This window comes from Anarrhichthys ocellatus, unplaced genomic scaffold, assembly GCF_004355925.1.
Source record: "Anarrhichthys ocellatus isolate YVR2014 unplaced genomic scaffold, GSC_Weel_1.0 scaffold13, whole genome shotgun sequence".
Taxonomy (NCBI): Eukaryota; Metazoa; Chordata; class Actinopteri; order Perciformes; family Anarhichadidae; genus Anarrhichthys; species Anarrhichthys ocellatus.
The window spans coordinates 7949452-7972548 of record NW_022280043.1 but is presented as its reverse complement, the minus strand read 5'-3'; the positions used below and the strand labels follow the sequence as shown (position 1 = coordinate 7972548).

At 40.7% G+C, this 23097-nt stretch overlaps 2 protein-coding genes across 6 annotated transcripts in view; both read left to right on the top strand.

Moving 5' to 3' along the window:
- The first annotated feature begins 911 nt into the window (after nt 1-911).
- thrap3a (thyroid hormone receptor associated protein 3a) lies at nt 912-16208 on the top strand. 3 transcript variants are annotated; one of them, XM_031853281.1, is made up of 11 exons: nt 912-1293; nt 6739-6901; nt 9514-10422; nt 10819-11505; nt 11745-11917; nt 12253-12364; nt 12664-12748; nt 13799-13980; nt 14104-14284; nt 14377-14523; nt 14651-16208. In XM_031853281.1, exons 2-11 carry the CDS (start codon nt 6762-6764, stop codon nt 14885-14887), a joined length of 2853 nt encoding a protein of 950 aa, XP_031709141.1. In that variant the 5' UTR covers nt 912-1293; nt 6739-6761; the 3' UTR covers nt 14888-16208. The 3 variants fall into 3 exon arrangements, with proteins under 3 accessions (XP_031709141.1, XP_031709142.1, XP_031709143.1); XM_031853282.1 differs by lacking the exon at nt 912-1293 and adding an exon at nt 1359-6648; XM_031853283.1 differs by lacking the exons at nt 912-1293; nt 6739-6901 and adding an exon at nt 8311-8523.
- Nucleotides 16209-18154: 1946 nt separating this feature from the next.
- Nucleotides 18155-23097, top strand: part of sh3d21 (SH3 domain containing 21) — a 10246-nt gene continuing 5303 nt past the window's right edge. Inside the window, exons 1-10 of one of the 3 annotated variants that reach the window (XM_031853391.1) lie at nt 18155-18383; nt 18952-19109; nt 19214-19271; nt 19849-19958; nt 20483-20573; nt 20656-20717; nt 20797-20836; nt 21122-21216; nt 21583-21684; nt 22052-22100. In XM_031853391.1, coding sequence (XP_031709251.1) covers nt 18380-18383; nt 18952-19109; nt 19214-19271; nt 19849-19958; nt 20483-20573; nt 20656-20717; nt 20797-20836; nt 21122-21216; nt 21583-21684; nt 22052-22100 — 769 coding nt within the window. In that variant the 5' untranslated portion in view covers nt 18155-18379. Of the gene's footprint in view, nt 18384-18951; nt 19110-19213; nt 19743-19848; nt 19959-20482; nt 20574-20655; nt 20718-20796; nt 20837-21121; nt 21217-21582; nt 21685-22051; nt 22101-23097 lie in introns of those variants that run through there. The other 2 variants (XM_031853389.1, XM_031853392.1) reach the window with 2 other exon arrangements.

Genomic DNA, 23097 nt, shown 5'->3' with positions numbered 1-23097 from the left:
AATGTAAAAATTTGAGAATTCACAGTAAATAGTCATACCAAAGGTAGTAGGTACTAAAGACCATACGTCTGTAGCTAAGCTTATATTTCACATTTATAATTTGATTAAACCGTGTCCCTTAGAACAGGTATTATGACACTTGGTTGAACGTATTTGGAGTTAAAGTTTTTTGTTTTCAGTGGTTCCTGTAAAATACATTTACAAATGACGACATTTTTGCAGAAGTACAATGAAGTCCAATGGAACTTATTTGTGTTTTGCACACAAAATATGCAAACTGCCAACTCTGAGATACAGTTGGAAGATCCTGATTTATTTGTGTCTATTAGATACATGTAATGAAGGGAAAAGTACAATTCCTGCTGAAATATAAACTCAGTGGCCACTTTAATAGACACAATTATACAGTCTAAAAGTCTACTTTTGCCAATAATGTTCAGTTTTTGTTGACACTCATCTGTGTTGATTAACTACAGGTAAGACTGCAGAATCCGACCTTTATAAAGTGAAACGAGACCATATTAGTACTCGTTTGAAAATATTATTGGCCAATTGTTCGAAAAGTATGACAATGAATTGAATTTGCATTATAATTATTGATATTTAATGAAATAAATGTAATCAAACAAAAACAAATAACTTCATAAGTTTATTTTTGAATTTCTTCTAAATCTAAGTCTACCTTATAAAATGCAGATGAAAAATGCAAATTACAAATGAAAACTGGACTTTACTACAAAGAATGTGCTGTCCACTAATAGGCGAACCAAAAGGAACAAAGAAATGGCATTCTATTAATAATAAACAAATGGGAATATAATCATTTCACAATGTCACTGTGATAAGTAGGCTATACAACAGACACAGTATCCACAGTAGCTGTTCCCTGTAGGAACACTGTTACTACAGTGCGTTTTCATCGGGGATTAAAAGGCTTCTTTGACAGAATGATGTCATTAAAGGACGGGAGACTTATTCGCCGATTGTGTTTCTGATACACGGTTTACTGAACTCCACTCCCGTTCACTGCGATGTGAACGCGGAAGGAAACGTGAGCTACACGGGGCGGTCACACCCCCTTTTCTCTGAACACTGCAGACTCCAGCCAACACACATACACACACACACACACACACGTACACGCTCACACACTACGCACACGCTTGACATAGGCTAGGCGCAACTGCGCAAACACACCGAAGACGAGGGAGAATTCGTCTTTAACTCGTTTCTGCAATATTACACCGCGCTGCCTGAATGTGACGCGACAACACTTAACGACAACGCTCACCGGTGAGTAGTTTAGCTTTTTCTCCATTTATTGTATTATTTTATATGATGGTCGAGAGTGGAAATAAATGTAAAGAAAATAATTGTATGGCTGGCAGCAACATGGAAAACGATCGTTGCGCAGCACAGGGATCATCCGCGCCAAAATAAAAAGTCACTGTATGACATTACTTGCCACCAAATTCTGCCTCGAAATTAAATGCGCACAAATATTGACAAAAGTATCAAAGGTACATTGTTTGACCCTCAGAGGGAGACGTCGTTCTGAATCAGGTCCTCGGGTGACGTTGAGTGCGTATTCCTTCTCGATTTATTATTTTCCGTCACGCTGAATGATGCGTCATTATGCGTTTGGATGCACTCTACAGTCTATGGATGCGCATGAGGAAACTCCAGGAGGATGCACTGTCTATCCTGTCCAGGACATGAGCCTACTGGCTTTGATATGCTTTCCTTTGGCGTAAGGTTATGTCATTTCACCAAGTGTAGTGAAAATATCTGTGAAGTAGCCTCGGGGTTGAATAATTTGCTAGAAGCTCAGCAGCCATAGTCTCAGTCAAAGTTTACATCTTGAACTTTGTTTAACGGTTTAGGGATTTTTAAAGTGCACTGGTTGGACCACCGGAGGACTTAAGGAGGAACTCAATATAGGAGTTGTTTAACTTTACCAGTTGTTTTTAGTGGTTAGCCCAATGACTGTTGTGATTGCAGGTTTCACCAAGCTGTCCCTCCACCTACTGTAAACAGCTAAACTCTTGAACCAAGCCCAACATGTCATACACACAAGAATTGTCTCTTAGACTTGAGGTAAACTTTAGAGTTTCCTGTAAATGCTCATCTAAATGGGTTTTGTGGTCCAACATGAAACTACTTCTGGCGTTCAGTGATGCAAAAAACAAAGTTTAAAAACATTATCATGTGATTTCCTGTTGGTCCGCTGCTGCTGGTGTTTGTCTAAAACAAACACCAGCAGCACACCCAATGCAAAGGTGTGCCCATGTTGCACTTACAGAAGTAACATTAAAGATCCCTTTGTCTTGCTTTCACTTTTGTGTAAGCCACCTTCTTTGTGAGGATATAGACTTACTGATCATGTATTCATCGTACTGTAAATGTGTCTCTGTCTGTATGTGGCTTGGAAGTGTTGCCAGTATTGACATAGGTAGTCCCAAGAAGCAGAACATTTTAATATCTGCAACACTGGAGTACCTACAGCAGAAGATTAAAGCATTCTGGTTATACGACATGCCGCCCGTAATTAACTAGATGAACACCAACCGTTTCTAAACGCTTCATGCAGAGACTTAATTTAAAGGCGCATGAAAACACAAACAACTCTATGTCCTCTCATCATTGGATAGGTGTTCCCAACTGACTAAGATAGAGGACATTTAGCTGATGAGTTCCCTCTTTTTAATGCAGCAGAGTTCCACAAACATGGTGATGACAGACAGCTGAGGAGCTTGTCGGTGTGAGGATGCCTCAGAGACACTTAGCTGTGTGACATTTTCCGGGCAAAAGTAGCCTAGAAATCGTGAAGTGGCAGACGCTACCTTTTACAAACCGTTGATTGTGAACGTTTTCAGACAGAACTAAACGATGAAAAAGCAGCACAAATCCTCCTAAAAAACCTGCTGAGTGATATTGAACTGCCTTAGTTGGGAGAAAGTTAGCTGCAACTGCTGATAACTGTTATCAATAAACCTTTACCCAAGTTCAGTGCCAAGCTGAATAGTGTTCTCGTCTGTCGTTGTAGGCGATTAGCAAAGATTGATGTTGCAGGAACTGTCTGCATGAGATCATCCATTTGTCTCTTTAGCAGTTACAGTAGCTCCCTGAAGACAAACAAAACTCAGCGTATACACATTCAGAGATAACTGAATGAATCAGGCTATTCAGAAGAAGTTTTTTTTTTTTTTTTTTTTTTTAAATTACCCACGAGGAAGCAGAAAGGTTTATCTTGTGTTGGACAGCTCGGCCAGCGGCTTTCTATCCATTAACTGCCTCAGCATGAGAAGTGTCTTGAGGGAGCACCAAGAGGGACTGCCACATTTCAATAACAACGATTGTGCCAGTGACAGTTGCTGTGACTTTTCTGAAATAGCAAGCGGGGTGTCTCAGGGGCACATATAGATAGCAAGTGTGATTCCAGCTGCCACTGTGGCATCCAAGTCTTAATGATAGGGCAGTTGACGAGTGGAGTGTTTCTTTTCATATGCTTTGAGCTATGTATCAAGTTGCTGGACCATTGTTGATCAGAGCTACTTTAGCCGTAACATGAAATAAACAGCTGATGAGGATTATACAGCTGTCACTCCGTACTCATAAGGGGGGCTCTTAATCGAGTCTGTGTGTGTACGTGTGTGTGTGTGTTCTGGAACTTCTATCCTTGCGAAGCATTACCAGTTAAATTCTGTTTTACTATTTAAAACGTGTCTACTCACCAAACTTTGTTATGCGTTTTTAATCCTGCAATGTTGAAGACCGACTTTTCTAGTTAGTTCCTGGTAAAATAAGGTGACCAAGAGTGTTCATTAGGGTACCAGTCAAATAACTTCAAGGTGATACTTTTGTGAGGGAAGTTCATCTTTGGTCAAATTACACTATAATACCAATATTATCTATCTCAAAATCTCACACCCGTTGATACAAGCATTAGATAATCAATAACAAGGACACCCAGTGATACATCTCAGAAAACCTCCCAGGAAGACTGGAGTTAGACTTTAAACTAGGAAAGATGTTGTTTTTGCTGCTGCTGCCATTTGTGAATGCATCATCAACTGTAGGATCTGGTGCAGAGTTGACAGTGGAGTGACAAGCACACGAATGAGGTTGGCAGTTGATGAAGTGGTTAGTTCAGTGCTCCAGATGGAGTTGAGGTGAAAATGCAGACATTAGGGACAACTAAAAGTCCTCACAAGTATAGTAAGACACAACATGTGTTAGTAACTGTGTTTGGGTACGCAAATCTAGTCGTGAGTGATTCAAGACTGAGCTTAACACGGCCTTTCAGAGAGGCTGAAATGTCGGTGATTAGGCTGCCGCCCACACAGTGTGCTGCCGGGACAGCTGCAGCTGGTTATCAATCAAGCGTTTAGAGAAAAGCTATTGAAACGGATCCCACTGCTCGATTCTACCAACTAGTTTTTTTATAATGAATACAGAAGGCAAAGAGGCACTTTAGTTGCAATCTCTTACAGCCATCTACTGTACATAAAGTCATAATGCAATACTCCTTTGACTGGGATTCCACAGCTTTGTATCGACAGTTTCTGATGAAACTATTTTCAGCCATATGAAAATTGTCTAAATCACAGATCTGTTGGTTTTGAATATTTAATTGCAGAAATTACAACAAATGTAGAATAATCCAATACAATTTAAGGAGCAGTGTCTAAGATGTAGTGGCATCTAGTGGTAAAGTTGGAAATTGCAACTATTTGAATACCCCTCCGCTCACCCCTCCCTTTCCAAGCGTGTCAGAGAACTACGGTGGCCTTCAGGTAACGTAAAAACCTGAATGGCCCTCTTTAGAGTTTGTCCGTTCTGGGCTACTGTAGAAACATGGCGCTGCAACACGACGGAGTCCTTGAAGACGACTAGCTCCGTATTTAGATATAAATGGCTCATTCTAAGGTAACAAAAAACAATTCTTAGTTTCAGGTGATTATACACTGAAGAAAATATAGTTATGAATATTATGTTCCACTTCTGCCAATAAATCCTGCTTAATCTTACACACTAAGTTTTCAACCTTCAAGGCCAACTTCCCCTGGTATATAGAGCAAAATTAAGAAGACTGGTACAATTTATTTATTTTACGGTTTAGCTACCATGTGCTGGAAAGGGGCACATCTGAATGCCATTCTTGAAATGTGCAGTGTAAGCTAAACTGTCTGTTGAGGCTGGAACCTCAGGAAATTATTCTCTGAAAGCCAAAAACAACAAGCTGCCAGGAATGGGGAGAGTGGGAAGTTCATAGAGCATGAGGTGGAGGCAGGGCAAGATGGATACATTTCAGTGCTCTCAAAAATAGTAGCTTCAGATGCACACTGGGACCCTCATGTGATAGCGTGCGGGGGTTTTAAATCCCCGTCATGTGCAGTCGGCAATTTCCTCTGTCCAAAGTCCTTGAAGATAACTCTCTCATCACGAAAGAACATTTATTTGATCCCTGGCACGTCCTGTAGTCCGAGGATCATATGTCACAGATAATGCCATGTGGACCTGGGAAAGAACTGGACGCCTTGTAATAGAGTAGAAGAGACGAAACGTACTTTGAAGTGAAAAGTATAGTGAAGTGAACATGCAGTCTCATAGCAAATTCACAGCTGATCATAAACCATATGCAAATGTGATTTGGTGAACTGGCCACAGAGGAATTCAACTATTTCCCCATCTAGTGAGGTGAACTACAAATAAGTCACGTTGGACTAGTAAAGTGCGAGTTCAACTGTTACCGGTGCTTTTAATCCCGAATGACGAGGCATTTAAAATAAAAAAAATGAATTGGACCAGTCTTCTTACTTCGTAATTTGTATTAAATTCTTGTAAAGACTACATTTGTGGTGTGAAGATATACAGTATTTAGCAGCTTTGCGTTCTATTTCAGAGGCATAGATATATGGTCGATAATTACTTCCTCAAAAATGATCAGCTCAGTCATTTGTGCTGAATATTTTATGCCACATCTGTTCACATCTTTAATTTTCTCTTGTTGACACATTCTCGGCAGCCGTTGGTAGAGTTCAATTAAGGCATTGGAAGTGTGCATAAGTGGCGAGGTTTGGAGTTGATTGTAGAGACTTGTCTTATATGTGTGGGCAAATCATTCAAAAATGAAAAATGGAATGGAACATGCAGGCTTTGCTTTTGTCACCTTATTTGAAAAAAAATGTTTTGTCTTTTCATGGGAACACGGAGACTACAGAACAAACATTTCTCTCACAGGTTTTTTCACACCACCCAATTTACAGTATACATATACTACAGTGGAGGTAAAGTATAGCATATCTAACTGATAGCTGGAACTATGTATTTTAGAGTGGGCTCAACAAGTAGTCAGATGACTGACATACGACTGCCCTCTATGCAAATGACCAGCGACCAAATAAAACAGCTTGTGTTTGGATGCCCTACACTATTGCCTTCTTCCTTATCCACAGCTGTTCCGTCTCTTCACTCAGCTTTTCCATTAAGACTGCTTTTGAAGTGCATCTCGGATGACTCATCTCTGTCGGATATTGAAATTCTTGAATTTTCTACTCTTGCCTCACTTTATATATTTTTAATTTTTCTTCCGTGATACTTGTTAAAGATTAATATCTATTCAATGCAGCCAATGCCTTAAAAAAGGTAATTGAATAACCTTCGACTTTTTTGTTAAATATATTGTTTGCCGTTTACAAAGTCCTAACTCGGCTGTACAACTCTTTTGTGCGACAGTTTGAGGTGGGCTGGCTGCAGTGATGTCCAGAGCCACAAAATCCGCCTCGAGGTCCCGGAGCCGTTCCAGGTCCCGGAGCCGCTCCAGGTCCCGGTCAAGATCCCACTCTACCTCCCGCTCCAGAAGTCGCACCAGATCCCGGTCCGGGAAGCGCCACCACCGGTAGAGCCCCGTTTTATGAACTATCCTCCTTTCTGAGCAATCTATTGGCTGTGTTGTTTTTCTGAGGTCAAGATCAACTGCCTGTTGCTTCATTGTTGGAGATGCCTCTTTGTTGCCAGACCACAATCATTTAAACAAGGTTATGTACTAATAGTATTTAGTACATACAGTGTGAATGAAGAATGCCTTGACCCACCTAATGCTGAAAGTATGAATGACTGTGATGAAGAAAAGAAAAACTAGCAGCAGGTGCAGCTGGTAAAGTGCTGCCTTGTTATGCACAGACACCAGTATCAACCATCCATCCACTCAAATTCTATCGAGTAAATCGTATCCCTAAGATCTGACTATGCTGGTAAGATTTGACATGTAAAAAAATATGTATGCAGGTAGATTATTTGTGACAGTGGGGATGTCAACAGGCAGCTTTGTGTTCAGTTATAGTCAGCGTGTCCCGTTGGCTGCATATTTATTGATTTCCATCTGCAAGACCTTCTTGTCTTGTCCTGGACTTTATTACTTTGGTTCTCATGAACTCTGGAGAACTGGTGCAGCATGTAGGGTATTAATGGATTTGGGTTGGACTCCAACTCTTGACTTCGGCTTCTGTATCAAGAGGAAATTGATGTTTTAGAAAGAGTTCAGCTGCCGGTTTGGGAATTGACTTAAGTAGGAGCAAATATTATTGGAGTTTGCAATTGGTGGGAAAACATTTTCATATTAGTCGACCTCATCGGCGTATGAAAAATCAGGAGGGCAGCATTGGTTGGTTTGCTTGAATAGAAATGTGCTGGTTGTTGGGTTATCTGCTGGATATGATGTGTGTTTTCAAGAAAAAGTGAGGCTTCACATTGATGCCTTTGCTGTTTCTATACAGAATGACTTGTGGTAATAAAATGGCAGGGCAGCTCATTTTTACTGACAGTGCACATATTCAAATTAGCATGAGTAAGAGACATGGAAGGAATCTAATGGTTCACTCTTCCTGTGCCCACCTTTCTCATGTGCAAATGGCTTTGTGGTCACACTGGACCTGTGCAAGCCTGAATGCATACATTAGCATAATGTGTATATAAACACAGATTAAAATACAAACACACCAAAACATTCTCACACATTATTTCCCTACATCTTGTTGGAAAAACACAGCTCCAACAGGTTTGCAGGTCTGAAGACTAAACACAAACCTTCTTCTCTCGACTCCCCTTTCACTGTCAGCATATCTTAATTGATGAATCATCAGTAGTTAAATGGGCCACAGATGCAGACTGCAGCAAAACACTTACTCTGGACTTTCCTAACTGACTTATTTCATGTTTAATAAGACAAATCATTGTGTATTTTATATATAGACCACATTAAGATGTTGATAGTATTTTGGATGAACAGTCAGCATAGTGTCTCTCTAAACTGGTTAAACAGCCAGTATAGCTGGCAAGCATGCAGTCAAAGGATTGGAGTAGGAGATTTTTTTTCTCTCTCAAACGGTCCATGTGACTTTCTGCTCCACCATAGTTGGCCAGACGAGACAAAGTATCTGTAGCTCGCAACGTGAGTGTGCGGTGCGGCTCAGTGCGCTGCTCTCTTTGCTCACTCTGTATTCCAATGCAAAAACACACTAGGTGAGTCTTTTTTTAGCCTTTTTATATGGCTTTAGCATGTCTTTGCATGTAGTGTGGTTCTGCGCTGCCCTGTCCAGTTATTGTTCTGCAATATATAGGCTTTGTATGTATTTGTAAATATATACTTTCACATTTCAGTTGATCTTTATAGTATATTAAGATTGTAATTGGAAAACCAGCTGAGAAGATTCGTTTTATTTATTGATAGTTGTCTAAAAGTTGCTGAAGATGTACTGTTGCTGTAGAGAAAAGACGAACAGAAAAATAACTAGTTTGATGTATTGCAGTAGATTTGCGACATTCATAATCTCAAAGCTGTTGGTGGAAAGTTGTGGATATTGTGTTGACATGGGTTAAAAAGAGCATGTTGGACTGATCTAAATCACTGAAGACGGGTATAATCTATAGATTGTGTTTAAGGTTCGGGCTACAGAACGACACGAGGCATTTCATCAGAAGCGCAGCAGAGCCACCATGTGGCCTAGTCTCACCTTGCATCTTGGCTCTGCACCACAATGTGAAAGCTCTGCTTTTCAAAACGGACTGGTTTAATTAAGTAGCAATCTAAGTTGTATTTTTTTTGGTACGCGTTTGTCAACTTATAACATTTCATAGTCCATTTAGCCATAGTGGCATTCAGTGCTTTAAAGTGTCCTTAGTGTGATTAGCCAACATCTAGATTTCTTTATAAACTGAGTGACCAGGTTGTACTACATTGGTGAAATGGCAAAGCGCTATATGATCACATACACAGCAGGGGTGTATCCGACTCTCTGCTCAGTAAATGTTACATTTTGTGAGAGAGTCTCAGATCGATGTTCGGAGTTTAGTGAAGAGCCTGTGAGTTACAGATTCAGGAAGCCATGTGTTAGATTGTAGTACATTCCTCAGAAACTTCACAAAAACGTTTTGTTATGTATATCTATAGTCTTAATTTGTGTATTAAGTGATAACTATTTGCTTGCTTTTCCTCTTTGCTTTTGTTCACAGCTCTAGGTCTCGGTCATGGTCAAGATCTCATTCTCCATCTCATAACCGGGAGAAGAAATATCAGAGGGGATACCAGAATGGTCGTGAGTTCCGGGGATACCAGCGCGGCTTCCGGAGGCCGTACAACTTCAGGGGCCGAGGGCGGGGCTACTTCCCACGTGGACGCTACCAGCGTGGTGGCTATAACAATAACAACAACTTCCGCCCCAACTGGAAGAATTACAAGCAGTACCCTCAAAAAGAACAACAACAACAACAACAACAACAACAACAACAACAACAGCAGCAGCTGCAAAACCATTCACGAGGACGCTCTCACAACCTCCAGCAAAGCTCAGGAAGCCCCCCTCGTGGTCACTCTCACCACTCTGACCGATCCTCTTCGCCATTATCCAGACACTCGCAGCATTCTTCCTCTTCCTCACACTCCTCCTCTCCCAAATGGAAGCCATCCTTGTTGCAGATGAACCAGAACTCCAAAGATGTGAAAGAGGAGCTTTCTGCCTCCAAGGAGGTCCAAAAGGGAGGAGGGGGAGATGAGGAGCCAGTGGAGCTCATCGGGGTGTTGGCAGGAGATGCCAAAGAAGGAACATGCAGCGGGAAAAGTGAGGGGAATTGGCAGAGCCTGACAGACTGCAGAAGCAGTCCAAAGAGAACGAGTCCTCTGGTAAGCTCTGTTGTTATTGTTGGTCAGAACAGCCAAACTACAAACCAGTCAAGTCCTTCCCCTAAAATCACGAACGACATTGGCAATGGCGCCCCCTCCTGGAAGATGGTGTGTAGTAGTTCATCCTCAACCAAGAAAAGCCCACATGAAGGTCTAAATCCAATGCTTGCAAGCTATGACTTCTTCTCCAACGAGGAATACATGCATGGAGATAAAACGGCAATATCCGTTGCCTTCAAACAGTAAGACAGATTTTTACTCTTCTTTTTTCAAATTGTTTTATCAGACTATGCAAGCTTTATAAATGTACAGATACAATGTGATGAATTATTGCTTGAATGCCTTCATGTGCCTTTTTTAAGACCACACTTTTTATGTCATTTTATCCCGGGTAGTAAATATTTCTCTGGTTTAACAACATTGTTTAACAAGGAAAATAATGTAAATGTCAAATTAGGGCCTTTACAAATAAGATTTTTTTTAAACACCGGGGGGGGGGGGGTAGTGTCAGATAAGTATTTTATATTTAAAAAGGCTCTAATTTGACATCTTGTCAGATTTCTTCTTTAATTTCTGCAGTTGTCTCACAAGTTGCATGCCCAGTTAGATGCAGCTCTTTATCTCTTGTCATTGTTTAGGTTTTTGGAGGAGCAAAAAAAAAAAGCCAAAGCTCTTGAAAATGGCAAGACCACAGAAGCAAAAGATGTGGACATGGAGGAAGGGAAAATGAAGGCCAAGACATCAGCAAATATCTCTGACTCACTGTCAAGAATGTACAGAGAGGACATTGATGGTGAAGTGTCTCTGAAAAGCTTTTTGAAAGCTTCTCCTTTTCTGTCTGCTGACGGGGAGGAAGAGGACGAGGCGATAATCAAGCCTCGTTCAAAGTCTCTTCACAAAGACTGGCACAATGGGGACGAGTCCTTTAAGACAAAGATAAAGGTCACTCACTCATCCCGGGAACTGTTTGATGAATGCTTTGGCAAATGGCAGAATGTGGCCTACTCACAGGTAGCCAACAGTGACCTCGACATCATGGCAGAGGACATATACCTCGCTCGAAAGCAGGAAAAAGCAGCGGCCATTGCTGCTGCCCTCGCCAAGAGGGAGTTGGCGGGAAAATGTGAGGGACTGTCCCCAGACATGGGTGGTAAAGCCAGGAAAATGGCAAAATCTCCCTCCATCTCATCTCCTACACCACCACCACCACCAAGGAGAAGCTCTGACAAAGAGCTCAGGGGAGAGGACTCATATTTCATGTCCTCAAGAAAACAAGAAACTAAATTAAATGTCAGAATGGATTTCCTTGGAGAAAGCCTGATGAGGTGAGCATCACATAATGATACTGGGTGTTTTCCTCAGTGAGCCATTATCTGTACGTCCTGATGAAGACATTGCAACAGTAGCTAATACTAAACTTCTGATATACTGATTCCTAACAAGAATTATATATCTTAACTCGTTTTAATGTTGTTTTATGTGATTGAAGGACAAGCTTTCTGTTTTTTGATGATTTTTTTAACCAAAAAGCAACAGACCCAAGTTATTTTTTTGTCGTTTTCAGGTCTTCTGATATCTTAGCTGAGGAGCGACAGTTGTCTCAAGATCTTGTGCAGTCCTCAAAAAAGGATCAAGAGTTTCGCTCCATCTTTCAACATGTTCAAGCTGCTCCATCACAGAGGTGTCCCTCCGAGCTGTTTGCTCAACACATTGTCACCATCGTTCACCACACTAAAGGTGAGTCCTCACCTCTTTTGCTGTCATTATTAGAGTAGAGTAAGCTAATTATAGCTTTTTTAAAAAGGGACAAATCACTCTACATGTCTAGTGTAGTAAGATTTAGCCATTCAGTTTAGCCACACTGAGCATTGTAACCTTCAAAGTAGTGATAAACAAATTCATGACAAATGCAGTTTCTCTGCAAACCAAAGCATGATGTTTTTTAGGACACTGTAAAACAAGGCCTTAAGCACTTACTAATGTTTTACTTCCTACATTATATAAAATCTTGTGCCACAGACAGTAGATGCACTTCCTACTTTAACGGCTGTTTTTACCATGTCCCTGCACAGCTCAGCACTTTCCAGCCTCTGGAATGACTCTAAACGAGCGATTCACCATGTACCAAAGACGAGCTGCAGAGAAGGAAATCATGAAGCCAAGAAAAAGCCCAGAGATACACAGGTAGAGTCGCCTATTGAGTGACCCTCTCACCTTCAGTGTGCTGTGGCTTCACCTCCTCTCTTTTAACAGCTTTCAGGTATTTCTCTCACCTTTCCTACCTGAAAAAAAAACAACAAAAAAAACTATCTCGGCTTATTTTTTGCTCATGCTCAATTTTTTCTTTTTCTTTTGTCCGTTTTGTGTCGTCTTTGTAGTTGAATGCACTGTAGCTCACAGTTTGTCGTTTTGGCACTTGTACCGTGGTTCCTTTGCTGTGTGCATTCAAATCATCATGTCTTAACTGTGTTTCCTTCTCACAGGAGAATTGATGTTTCACCAAGAGCTTTTAAGAAACACTCTCAACTTTTTGAGGCGATGAAAAGCTCAGAGGATGGCACTTACAAGGTGACTGAACATTTTGCAAACTGAAGTACGTTGGAAAAATCAAACAACAGCAAACGAGTGCGCAAGCCAGATGCCTTTAGGCTGAACTCTCTGAAAGCCTGTCAGGCTTTCCTTGAAGGGAGATGCAGAGTCTAAGAAATGCAAATGCTGAATAAGGCACTTTGACTTTGTTGTTTGTTATATATCGCCTTCAAACATGGTGAAATGCTTAGACTGTGGGCACAAGCCTGACCAAGGCCAATGAATCATATAAGTTCAGAAATGGAAGCCACTGTGCCAAAGCTGTTCAAAGGACTCTAAGCAATTGTCTTCGTAAGTATTCTTTAAAAAATAAGGAACGGAATTAACCAACCGCAAGCACTTTATGCCCCTGTGCTTATATTTACGTGCTTAACTTTCTGAGTAAACACTCACAATATTTCTTTATTGATGCGCATGGGCACATGGTCAAACATGAGGCGCAAATACTAAAATATATTAAAGTGAGTAAACTTAAATTAGCATGAATTCTCTTTTTCTTCACTAGTGTTAAAGAACCATGCTGGTCGTTTTGCTCAACAACTACAAACTGTGTATACTTTTAAAACTATTTCCCAAAGCATACCTCAAAGTTTCTAGATTGGTTTCCCAACTCCCAAGCAGCTATTGGTTTCACTTCATGTCAGAACAGTGTGATAATTAACTCACAGTGACTTTAAACTTCTTTGAAACAAATTGTTAATTTTTTTCAAGTTGATTTTCCTGCCATATTTAAATAGCTGCTTTGAAGGCAGAAAAAAATCAATCTAAAAACATATGCTTTGGAGAATGGTTCAGATTTTAAGGTGATTCTTAAACATGCAAAACTTCTGGTTTTGCCCTTTAAGTGCACTGGAGAATTCACTTTACAACAGCATGCTTTTATTCATGGCAGCCGTCTGTTATCAGGGGTTTTTCCCCTTTACTCACTGTTTAGTCTAAAAACCAGCTTGGCTGAGAGCAGATTGATAGCATCTAAATGCTAACCCAAAGTCTGTCCACGACGTTGTGTTCTGTTTTTGATTTTCTCAGGATGGCGGGGAAAAACTGACGGGTGACCCGATGGACCTTCGTTTGGATATCGAGCGCCGTAAAAAATATACCATCTATGACAGAGATAATAATCAGGATCGGGGAGGAGATGTGGGAGATTCCCCAGATTCTAGTAGAGACAGATCCGTGGAAAAGCTATCCAAATCGAGCGAAAGATCAAAGTATGTGCGACTGCCCTGTATTGTTTCCAATTATCTTCAAATGTGTTTAATACCGTTGTTCATCTCACCTGCATGATAAAGAGTTTGCCATGAAGGATTTTGCATGTGCTATTTCTCTCGTAGGAAAAGTCAGAAGAAGCGCTCTCGCTCAAGTTCGTCCTCATCTTCCTCGTCCTCAAAGTCCCAAAAAGAAGCTTTGCCCCATGGCAAGTCTGATCCCAAAGATAAAGGCATTGACAGGGCCCAACTGGGTCAAACAGAGTCATCAGGACCAGCTGAAAGAGGAAGGCCACGTGGTGGATTTGTAAGTTTAACATATGATGGTGGATTGACACCGTGCATTTGAATCAATGGTTTTTCTCCATTTCTATTCCTTGTCTTTTATTCCAACTACAGCAAGTTCGTGTCCGTGGAAGGAGCTGGAATGGAGGCAATTATCAGGGAAACTGTTCACATAGTAACATGATGGCAAACATGGCTGTACAACCAGAAAATGAAGACTGGGACCCAGAGTACACTCCCAAGAGCAGGAAATACTTCTTGGTAGGGTTGATCTCTTTCCCAATCATGTGTGAATTAACCATCTGGTGTCGTTCGGTCCAATCTAGCACAAGTTTGTCCTTTTGGCAACTGTTGTCTTGACACACCTCCATCCTTTTTTTTCTCCCAGCACGACGACAGAGAACGGGAGGCAGAGTGCAAGATGGTGGACAACCGAGGGAGAGGACGGGGAGGCTTCTCGCGTGGAAGGGCGCGATTCATCGTCCGCAAAGCCACTGGGGGCCCCAACACCAACAGCCCCAAATGGGCCAATGACAAGTTCCAGAGCAACGGGGAGCAAGGTGACACGCATGAGGAGACGGAGCAGGACCATAAAGAAGGAGAGGACAGAATACTGGAGCAGTGAAGCAGGCTGCTGAGAATCTTAATTTTCTTCTTGTGTTGTTATGGGATCTGAATCAGTGATTTTATCCACCGCAATGGATTCATAAATGCAGATTAAGACTCTTTTTAATGCCTTAATTTCAGTTTAGGATACTCACTCTGACTTGACATAACGATTTTCCACATCAGGATAGAAGTCAAACCTAGTAGTAGCACTGTTTAAAGGTGAATTGCTGTTTCTCATAAGAAGTTGGATTTATGTTAAAATGATTTATTGCTTTATGTTTAGGGGGCATTTTACTTTTATCTCGCAGAATTGATTAAAAAAAAAAAATACTACTTAATTTGACATTTTTAAGTAGCAAGAGAAGGTCATATCATAGACCTTATGCTTATGCAAATGAGGAAATGTTTTGCGAGTGGGTTAGAAGAGGAATAGTTTTAGAACAGCAGGCTTGTTGTTTTGAGCTGTGTCTTGATTAGAATGACATGCAATAAGTACACTGTAGTTCATGTTGACATAAAAACATCGCTGTTTAGCCAATGCAGCACTCTACAAAAGACCCCGATCTGACATGGGACCAAACTGTATGGGGTCAAAGGTTATGCTCTACTGTCTTTCATTGTACTACAGCCAACAGATCTACAATACTGACACCATATGAGACTGTTACTATGAGGATAACTGTACATTTAATATGTTGCTCACTAAACATTTTGCAGTCAAGATATTTCTATACATGACAGTCGCTCTTTGCTTGATCTTGGACACCACTAATCAATGTATAATATTGATAGTGATTATATATTTTCTCCAAAAGACATTCATAGTTTTTGTAACTGGCTAGACAGGATTTTGTCTGCAAAGGACTTGCCATAGATTTTGATGTTTTTCATTCACTGTTTGCAAACTTTTCTCCTGCCAATAGTGATTTAATCAGTTACGTTGTGTTCAATCAGTTATGTTGTCTTCAACTGTGTTGACTTTGTGATAGAAGAGGCTCAACATTTGCATTTGTTTATACAATACAAGGCAGTTTATAGAGCAAAGGACACAGTATGTCTAAACCTAAAATAAGAATGTTTTTCAGTGTATATCTCCAATCATTTTAAGTCTAGGATTAGGCTCATCTCTGTTTGGCCAACTGCCCGTACAGTTGGATTACATGTTCTTGTGCCTTGCTGTGGGTCTGCTGGTCTTATTTGTACTGCAGGCCAACAGATTGAGATTCACATTTAAATGTTTCAAGATTACCTGCTTGGGGAATATTGCTTTTCTAAATAGGTGTTGTTACTGTTTTTTTTCTTAGAGAATGTAAATTAAAGAGACTGATTACTTTAAAGTTTGCTTTGAGGTGTGCTTTTTATTGAAATTTCTTTAAGGTGTAATAACAATTCAGGTTTATCTATAAGAAAGCCACTCACACAGTCATTATAGTTGTATCATGGGAAGCATGAGCTTGATGCTTATCCTCACCTAGACTCCCACCAGAGAGGAACTTAACATACTGTGTAACAGTAGTTCATCTAGTGAATAAACATCTTTACCACATGCCAGTGACTACCTGCTGGTTGTAAATGTCAGTTAACAGCCTTCTTTTGTCCCGGAAACACTGCAGCAACTGAATATAAACCCATTTAGCAATAACCCATGCACCCGTGACCATAAACAGCGAGTCCCCCAGGGACAGCTCATTTAAATAATGCACCAGCTGCACAGGAAACCAACTAAATTGTACATGGTTAAGTCTCCTGATGACACTGCCATCTTGTGTTTTAGGACAAATTATTCAGACAATAGCAAATGCAACCACAAGATCCAGAATGTTTTTTGTTGGGCCTTATCAGTACCCTGCCAGACCACTCACCTTGGCTATGTTAAAAATATTACAACTTAGATTGATTCATGTCCATACCTGTTTATCTGACAACACTAATAATAACTTGAAGCATTTTTTGGGTTTTTGATTAAATAGTCATCAGACTGATCATGACAGAAGCTGAGCATGTCCTCCACTGTGACTCTCTCGCAGCTTCTGCTCTCCGGGTTTGCTCACTGGAGACATCAGTGAAAACACTTTCTTACTCTGTCCACCGAGGCGCTGGAAGACAGTGTCTAATTCAGTAATGGCATTTTTATAGTATTTTTTATAGTAAACAGGAAGGCAATCAAGTTGTCCAAAATCAAAGACCAATGCAGAAGGAAATATTTAAAAGTCTTTATAATATAGGCCTTAATGTATTTACATACATGCATTTACTGTATGCTCTGACAAAGACCTACAGTGGTCAAAACACGCTCTTAATAATTTAGCCACTATAATCAAGGATTTTTTATATTTTCTTTCTAGTTGGTGTCAGATTTTGGAGTGCCTGGATTTCCTTCCTGTTGATCCTGATATTTTTCCCATTTATTTTTTATTATTTTCTACAGTTGAGTAAACAGAGCAACCAGTTATCACTCTGTCCTGGTATTTTTATTGTATTGTAAAACATTATTTTAGTTTTACTGTGAATTTTTGTGTATTTGAAAATGGGGCCGTTTGTACTCATTGATATCAGTTTGTACACCTTCTTCATTTTTAACAGCCCTCACTGGATGTTGTCCAGGAGAAACCTTTAAAGGATCAAAAAGACAATACCCTTTCCTACACAATGTTGAAGACGAGACCAAGAGGACTTGCTTACTAACATTCAACAGGAAAGATATAAGGAAGCACTTGAGTAATGACATGACTCAACATATGGAGCAAAAGAAAGGGCGAGAGCCTGAACTATTAAAGCTGATATGTAACATTTTAATAACATTGTAACAACATGTTTTATCTTCTATAAAATGTACGCTCTTTTTTTTTTTTGCCAGATGTTATTTTGTTTACTAAATTCAGTCTTGAATATCCTATTTCAGCTACTTTGCCTCAAGCGGTGAACAAAAACAACATTACAGACACACTCAAACAAGCCCCTCCCAACAAACATACATAAAGTATTAAGTTTCTTTATTTATATATCTTTATATTTCACACCATCAAGTATGGATGTGTATGAAAGAGCAAAGCAGACTTGGATTAAAGTGGGGTTGTGCTGCTTGCGAATGCTGACTTTTATCCTCCGATATTGTTGTGATGACATACGTTGTCATGATCTATTCTTAGCCTCACTTGTGACCTTTGTTCTTTGACTATAAACCTGTCTTACCTGTTCTGTCCATTATCTCCCTCTGTCCTCCTCCTCTCTCTCTCTCTTGCTCCCCCCACCTCTCTCTCTCTCCCTCTCTCTCTCTGTACTGTATGACCTATCCTACTCCTTGCTGTTGACTTGTCATGACTAGCCTAAGGAAAAGTTGCTCAATGTTAATGTTTGACAAGCAGGAAGAAGTGCCCTGGCTGCCATATTGCTCAGTCTTGGTCAACGCAACCACACTCTTTCAGTTCTCCTTCTACTCGAGGGTTTGTTTGCTGCTTTGTGAAGGAATTACATATTCAAAGCTGAGGGAGAAAGACAGAAAGAGATCATGGGTGAGTTGGTGTTTTTTACTTGTATATTATGTTTTAATCCTATCGGCTGTCCGTTAGCTAGATTCTTGGTGATTCAATGATAAAATAGGAAATATTTGCAAAGTAATGAAAAGATGAAATGTTTTTGTGTCTGTACAAAAGGCCACCGATTTGATTGGAATTTGGCATGCAAATAAAAGTAAATAAGTGGTTCTACGGACGGATGCCATTGCATAACTTCGCATGGACTGAGCGTATGCATTTGTGTTTGCTGGAATTTGTTTTGTATGTACCCAAAGATTCTTTTGAGTTGGAAATCCTACTAACGCTGGCTGACTTTTCTCTAATTTGATGATACGTTTGAAGACTACCATTGAAAACATGTTTTCACTTGTAAGGAATGATGAGTGACAACAGAACACAGTGGCGTTTATCTGTAGCAATCTACATTCACTCCAAGCCCGTTCCTCTCGCCTCCACTGGGTTTGTCTTGGTTTTTGAAATGTCAGGACACATCACTTGTGAAGCGAGCACACCAGGCTTTGTGCAAAGAATCTAATTTTCTGCCCCATTTACGGTGCCACTGCAGAGGTGCTGGTGCTGATCGACTTCGAGGGCACCATGGGAGACGAGCTCACAGTGAGGACGGGGGATGTGGTCAATAATGTCACCAAGGCCAGCGAGGAGGGATGGCTGGAGGGGGAGCTGAGAGGAAAGAGAGGCATCTTCCCTGCCAACTTTGCCAAGGTCCGTTAACTCTACACAGCCCACAGCATTGTCCTGTTACTGTACTGTGTGTTTATGTTTATCCACTTGTCTTAAAATATGCCTCGTTCTGGTTTTCATTACAGGAGGTGCCAGTCTTTTTGATTGGGGACAGCAAGAGGGAACCACGGAGCATTAGAAAAAGTACAATGCTAAGTCTAATAAAATGCTTCATTTGCTTCATGTTTAAACTTGTGTGTGTAGAAGATCTGGAGTTCTGCCTTCATCAGTGGCAGGCAGATTAAGTCAGTAAATCAAGAGAGGATTTTATTATATTTAATGTACTCAGAGAAATTATCGTGAGAAGAAATACTGCATATGTTGCAATATGAACCCCTTGTCTCTGCTTGCAGCTTGAGTCAAAATAAACCATGAAAATATTTGGCAGTGCTATTTAAATCAGGTTGCTTTTTCTACTGTAACATTGAGTGTTTAAAATCGTGGTTAGTGTGGTGCATACAATCAGCAAGACTGTGCAGCAAGCGAGCCGACTGTAACTATATGTTGTACCACATCCTCTGCCACAAATCCTAATTATGATGTATGAAAAGTGCGCAGATAGAAATAAACAGTCTTTGAGGGATTAGGCATGCACTATCATGTCCTCCGATCAAGGTAAACACACCATTATTGAGCTCCAGCTGTCCATCGGCTTTACCGCTAGATTATCAACTTTACATTAGACTGTTGATGTGGCTGCTGATTCTTTGTCTTTCTCCAGCGAAGAAGATGAAACAGACAAGGAAATGCGAGGTAGCGTTTGCCTACAGCGCTTTGAATGAAGACGAGCTGGAGCTGGTTGCTGGGGAGACGATAGAGATCATCAGAGAGGTAGAGTCCCCTCTTATCGCTGCTCAAACACTCATGTTTGAACTCCAATAACCAAACAATGATGCTCGGCAAATGAGCTGCCGCAGCATACTGTACAGTTGCAAAGCATTTCTCTGCTGGTGGCTGAAGCTGCTCAGCGGCCAAAGCCTTAGTATTGTATGTAAATCTGGGCGTTGGGGAAAGGTTTGCACAGCCAATCTGCCCTGGGCAAATAAAGAGTGTTTTTATAAAGGCATAAATTGATTGTTTGGGTATTACATTCTCTTTATGCCGCCAGGCTGATAAAGCATATTTCCCGGACAAATTACAGCTTGACGGAAATGCATGTGGACTGATCCGACTGGTTCTGAGAATTCACATGGATATTAATGCCATGGAGTAATCAGAGACCTGAAACAGACCGATTGTATGCAGTGTGTTAAGGGTTTTAGCAAAGAGTTGTTGCACCCATACAATGCTGATTTTGTCTTCTCACATTGTTCCTTGTTGTACTCCGTCTCACTTTGATCTAATCTACTCAACAGATTGAAGACGGATGGTGGATGGGGGTGAAAAATGGCAAAGTGGGAGCATTTCCTTCAAATTTTGTCAAAGAAATTTTCGTTTCTCCTAAAGGTTGGTAAAACCCAAACTTTTGTTTCATGTAATCTTAAAAAAAACAGCTTAACTCATTATTGATGATACTCTTTTTTTACAGACGGCAAGCACAGTGAGGGCAAGGCAAGACCCAAGCTCAGTGACGCAGTGTTCAACAAGGAGGTGTGTAAAGCAGAGATGAAAGTACCTGAAATGCATGATTTGTTTACCCTTTGACTTAACAAACTTTTTGTCCTCAAAGATATCTCAAAGAACAAGTGTGAGGAACAAAGAAAGAAACGGTTAGTCCTATTATATGTGGTAATTCCTGTCCTTGTACCTGAATGGTAAATGGGTGGTGGGAGTCAGGTGGCTAACGTGGCTGGATTAATCACTTTACAGAGTGTTAGGTCAGAGCGGAATATCCTTCAGCGATCAAAGATTTACAGCTTTTATCTCCAGTTGGTCACCACCTCTTTCGGGTTATTCTTTGAGTTAGTAATGGGACGGTTGCATGCAAGGCTGATAAGATTCGTCACCATTGTTAAAACGTCTTAGTAACCATGTCATCTTCTACGTCTCCTCAGTGGTGGAGTGTTGCCAAGTCATGTTTGACTACAAGGGCAAAACGGATGATGAGTTGGATCTGAAAAAAGGAGACATTGTTGTTCTACTGAGAAAGGTGCGAGGACATTTTATTGTTGTTTTCTGGCATTGTTTCGACCGTGTTTTCCCATGATGCCATGCCATTAACAGATTCCTTTCGGCTGTATTTGCATTTGTTACAAAGTAGTTGCAAGGGTATGACATTGTTTTTCCAGCCAAACCAGTTGTGTCACTGTCAAGGGCATTCCACGGTGCACATGTTTTAGTTTCACACATCATAGAGAAAAAATGCCATTTCTGAGATACCTTCCATGATAAAATGGATAATAAGGCAGCCGTGTCTTGCTTGACCATCTAGTAACCTCCTGTGCAGCAATTTGGGGTCCCAAATGACACTGCCATGTTTGAGCTTCTAATGCGACTCTTTAATCTCCATCTGAAGGAAACAGAAGATAACGGCTGGTGGGAAGGAGAGCTCAACGGACGCTGTGGCTTCTTTCCTGATAACTTTGTCATGGTGATACCGCCAATGGACAGTCTGCAAGTGAGTGGACTAAAACACAATATCCTCTTTGGACTGGACCTTCCCCACATTCAAGATCTGACAACTGCACTGCGCTTCCACAAAACCATAGATGTGCTTTATAGCAATTCATATCTGTTGAACATTTTTATTATTTTGAAATGGCTCAAAATACAAACTACATAATGGCTGTTTTTCTGCAGCTGGCTGGTATTTATGTTACTTTAACAAGTCTGCAGTGAGTCACGATCGTCTCTTAACATCCTCCGTTTTGGAATTACTCACTGAAAATTCCCTTAGTGGAAAGAGTGTGTAAAATAGAGGTGCCTTTAATTCACAAGGGGATGTACTTGCCAACCTGTTGAGTTTTCCATTTCTCCTCTTCTAGTCTGGGACCTCAAGCCAACCGCCTGCACGCAACAACAGCACTGGTACAGGTAAGAGACGAAAATGTATGTTGATGAAACGCAGCAACACAGGGGCAAACAGCGTTTTGCATGAGAGACAGGAGCTAGGCTTCACATTTTAGAGGTTCTCTTCTGACTCGTGACTTCTGGCTGCAGTGGTGTTTAGCCTGGCAGTGTGTCCGCAGCTTGGACTGTGATTTTCAGCGTGTGGTATAGAAGCAGCCAAAATGTTCCCCTGATCAATGTCATTATTTAAATGTGCTTCCGAAGCAACTTGAACGCTGCAATTTTGAGATCCTTGCACTTCACTAGAGTATTTCCATTTTCATTCTATTTTACAAGGCAAATATTGTACTTTTCATTCTACTGCATTTAATTAACAGCTTTAGCTACAAGTTACTTTGCAGATGGATATTATCAACACATAGTCAATTAATAAATTATGATGAATAAAAGTTTACTTTCAAATTTCTAAATTACAGTTTTCATTGTTAATGTCTTCTCAGTTATTGCAGCCAACATATTCTTTTAGTTTGGTGATTAAAAGAGAGAAAAAATAACATTTATAGCCTCTGAAACAAAGATGTAGAAGTCAAATCGGTGAACAACACAGAGCCGGATGTGGCTTCTTGTGTTTCAGCTGAGGAGTGCTGTCTGTGGTGCTAGTTGCACATTTTGCAAATTATTCTACCAACAAAACAAAAATGTCTATTTTACAAAATTTAGACCCCCAACTCTTTCCTTGATTAGAGATTCAATATGCATGCTCATCAAAAACATCTATGGGTAAACAGGCAGGTGAAACTGTGCCATTCTAAGTCAATGCCACCTGAACTAACTGAATATCAGCGCAGTCTCATACTGCCACCACATTACACTCATTACAGCAGTTTTTCCACACAGCATCACTCACAAGAAGTTCACAGGAAGTCTCAGACTATATCGAGATGGGGGAGGGTTACACTGTTCATGTGACACAGTTCAGGAGTCTTGGAGGAAACAAGGGGGTGGGGTGGGGGGGGGGGGG

Coding starts and splice junctions, on each gene's coding strand:
- thrap3a (XM_031853281.1), top strand. CDS start 6,762: ATGTCCAGAGCCACAAAATCCGCCTCGAGGTCCCGGAGCCGTTCCAGG. Junction 12,749..13,798: donor CAGAGGATGGCACTTACAAG/GTGACTGAACAT, acceptor TGATTTTCTCAG/GATGGCGGGGAAAAACTGAC. Junction 13,981..14,103: donor AAATCGAGCGAAAGATCAAA/GTATGTGCGACT, acceptor TTTCTCTCGTAG/GAAAAGTCAGAAGAAGCGCT.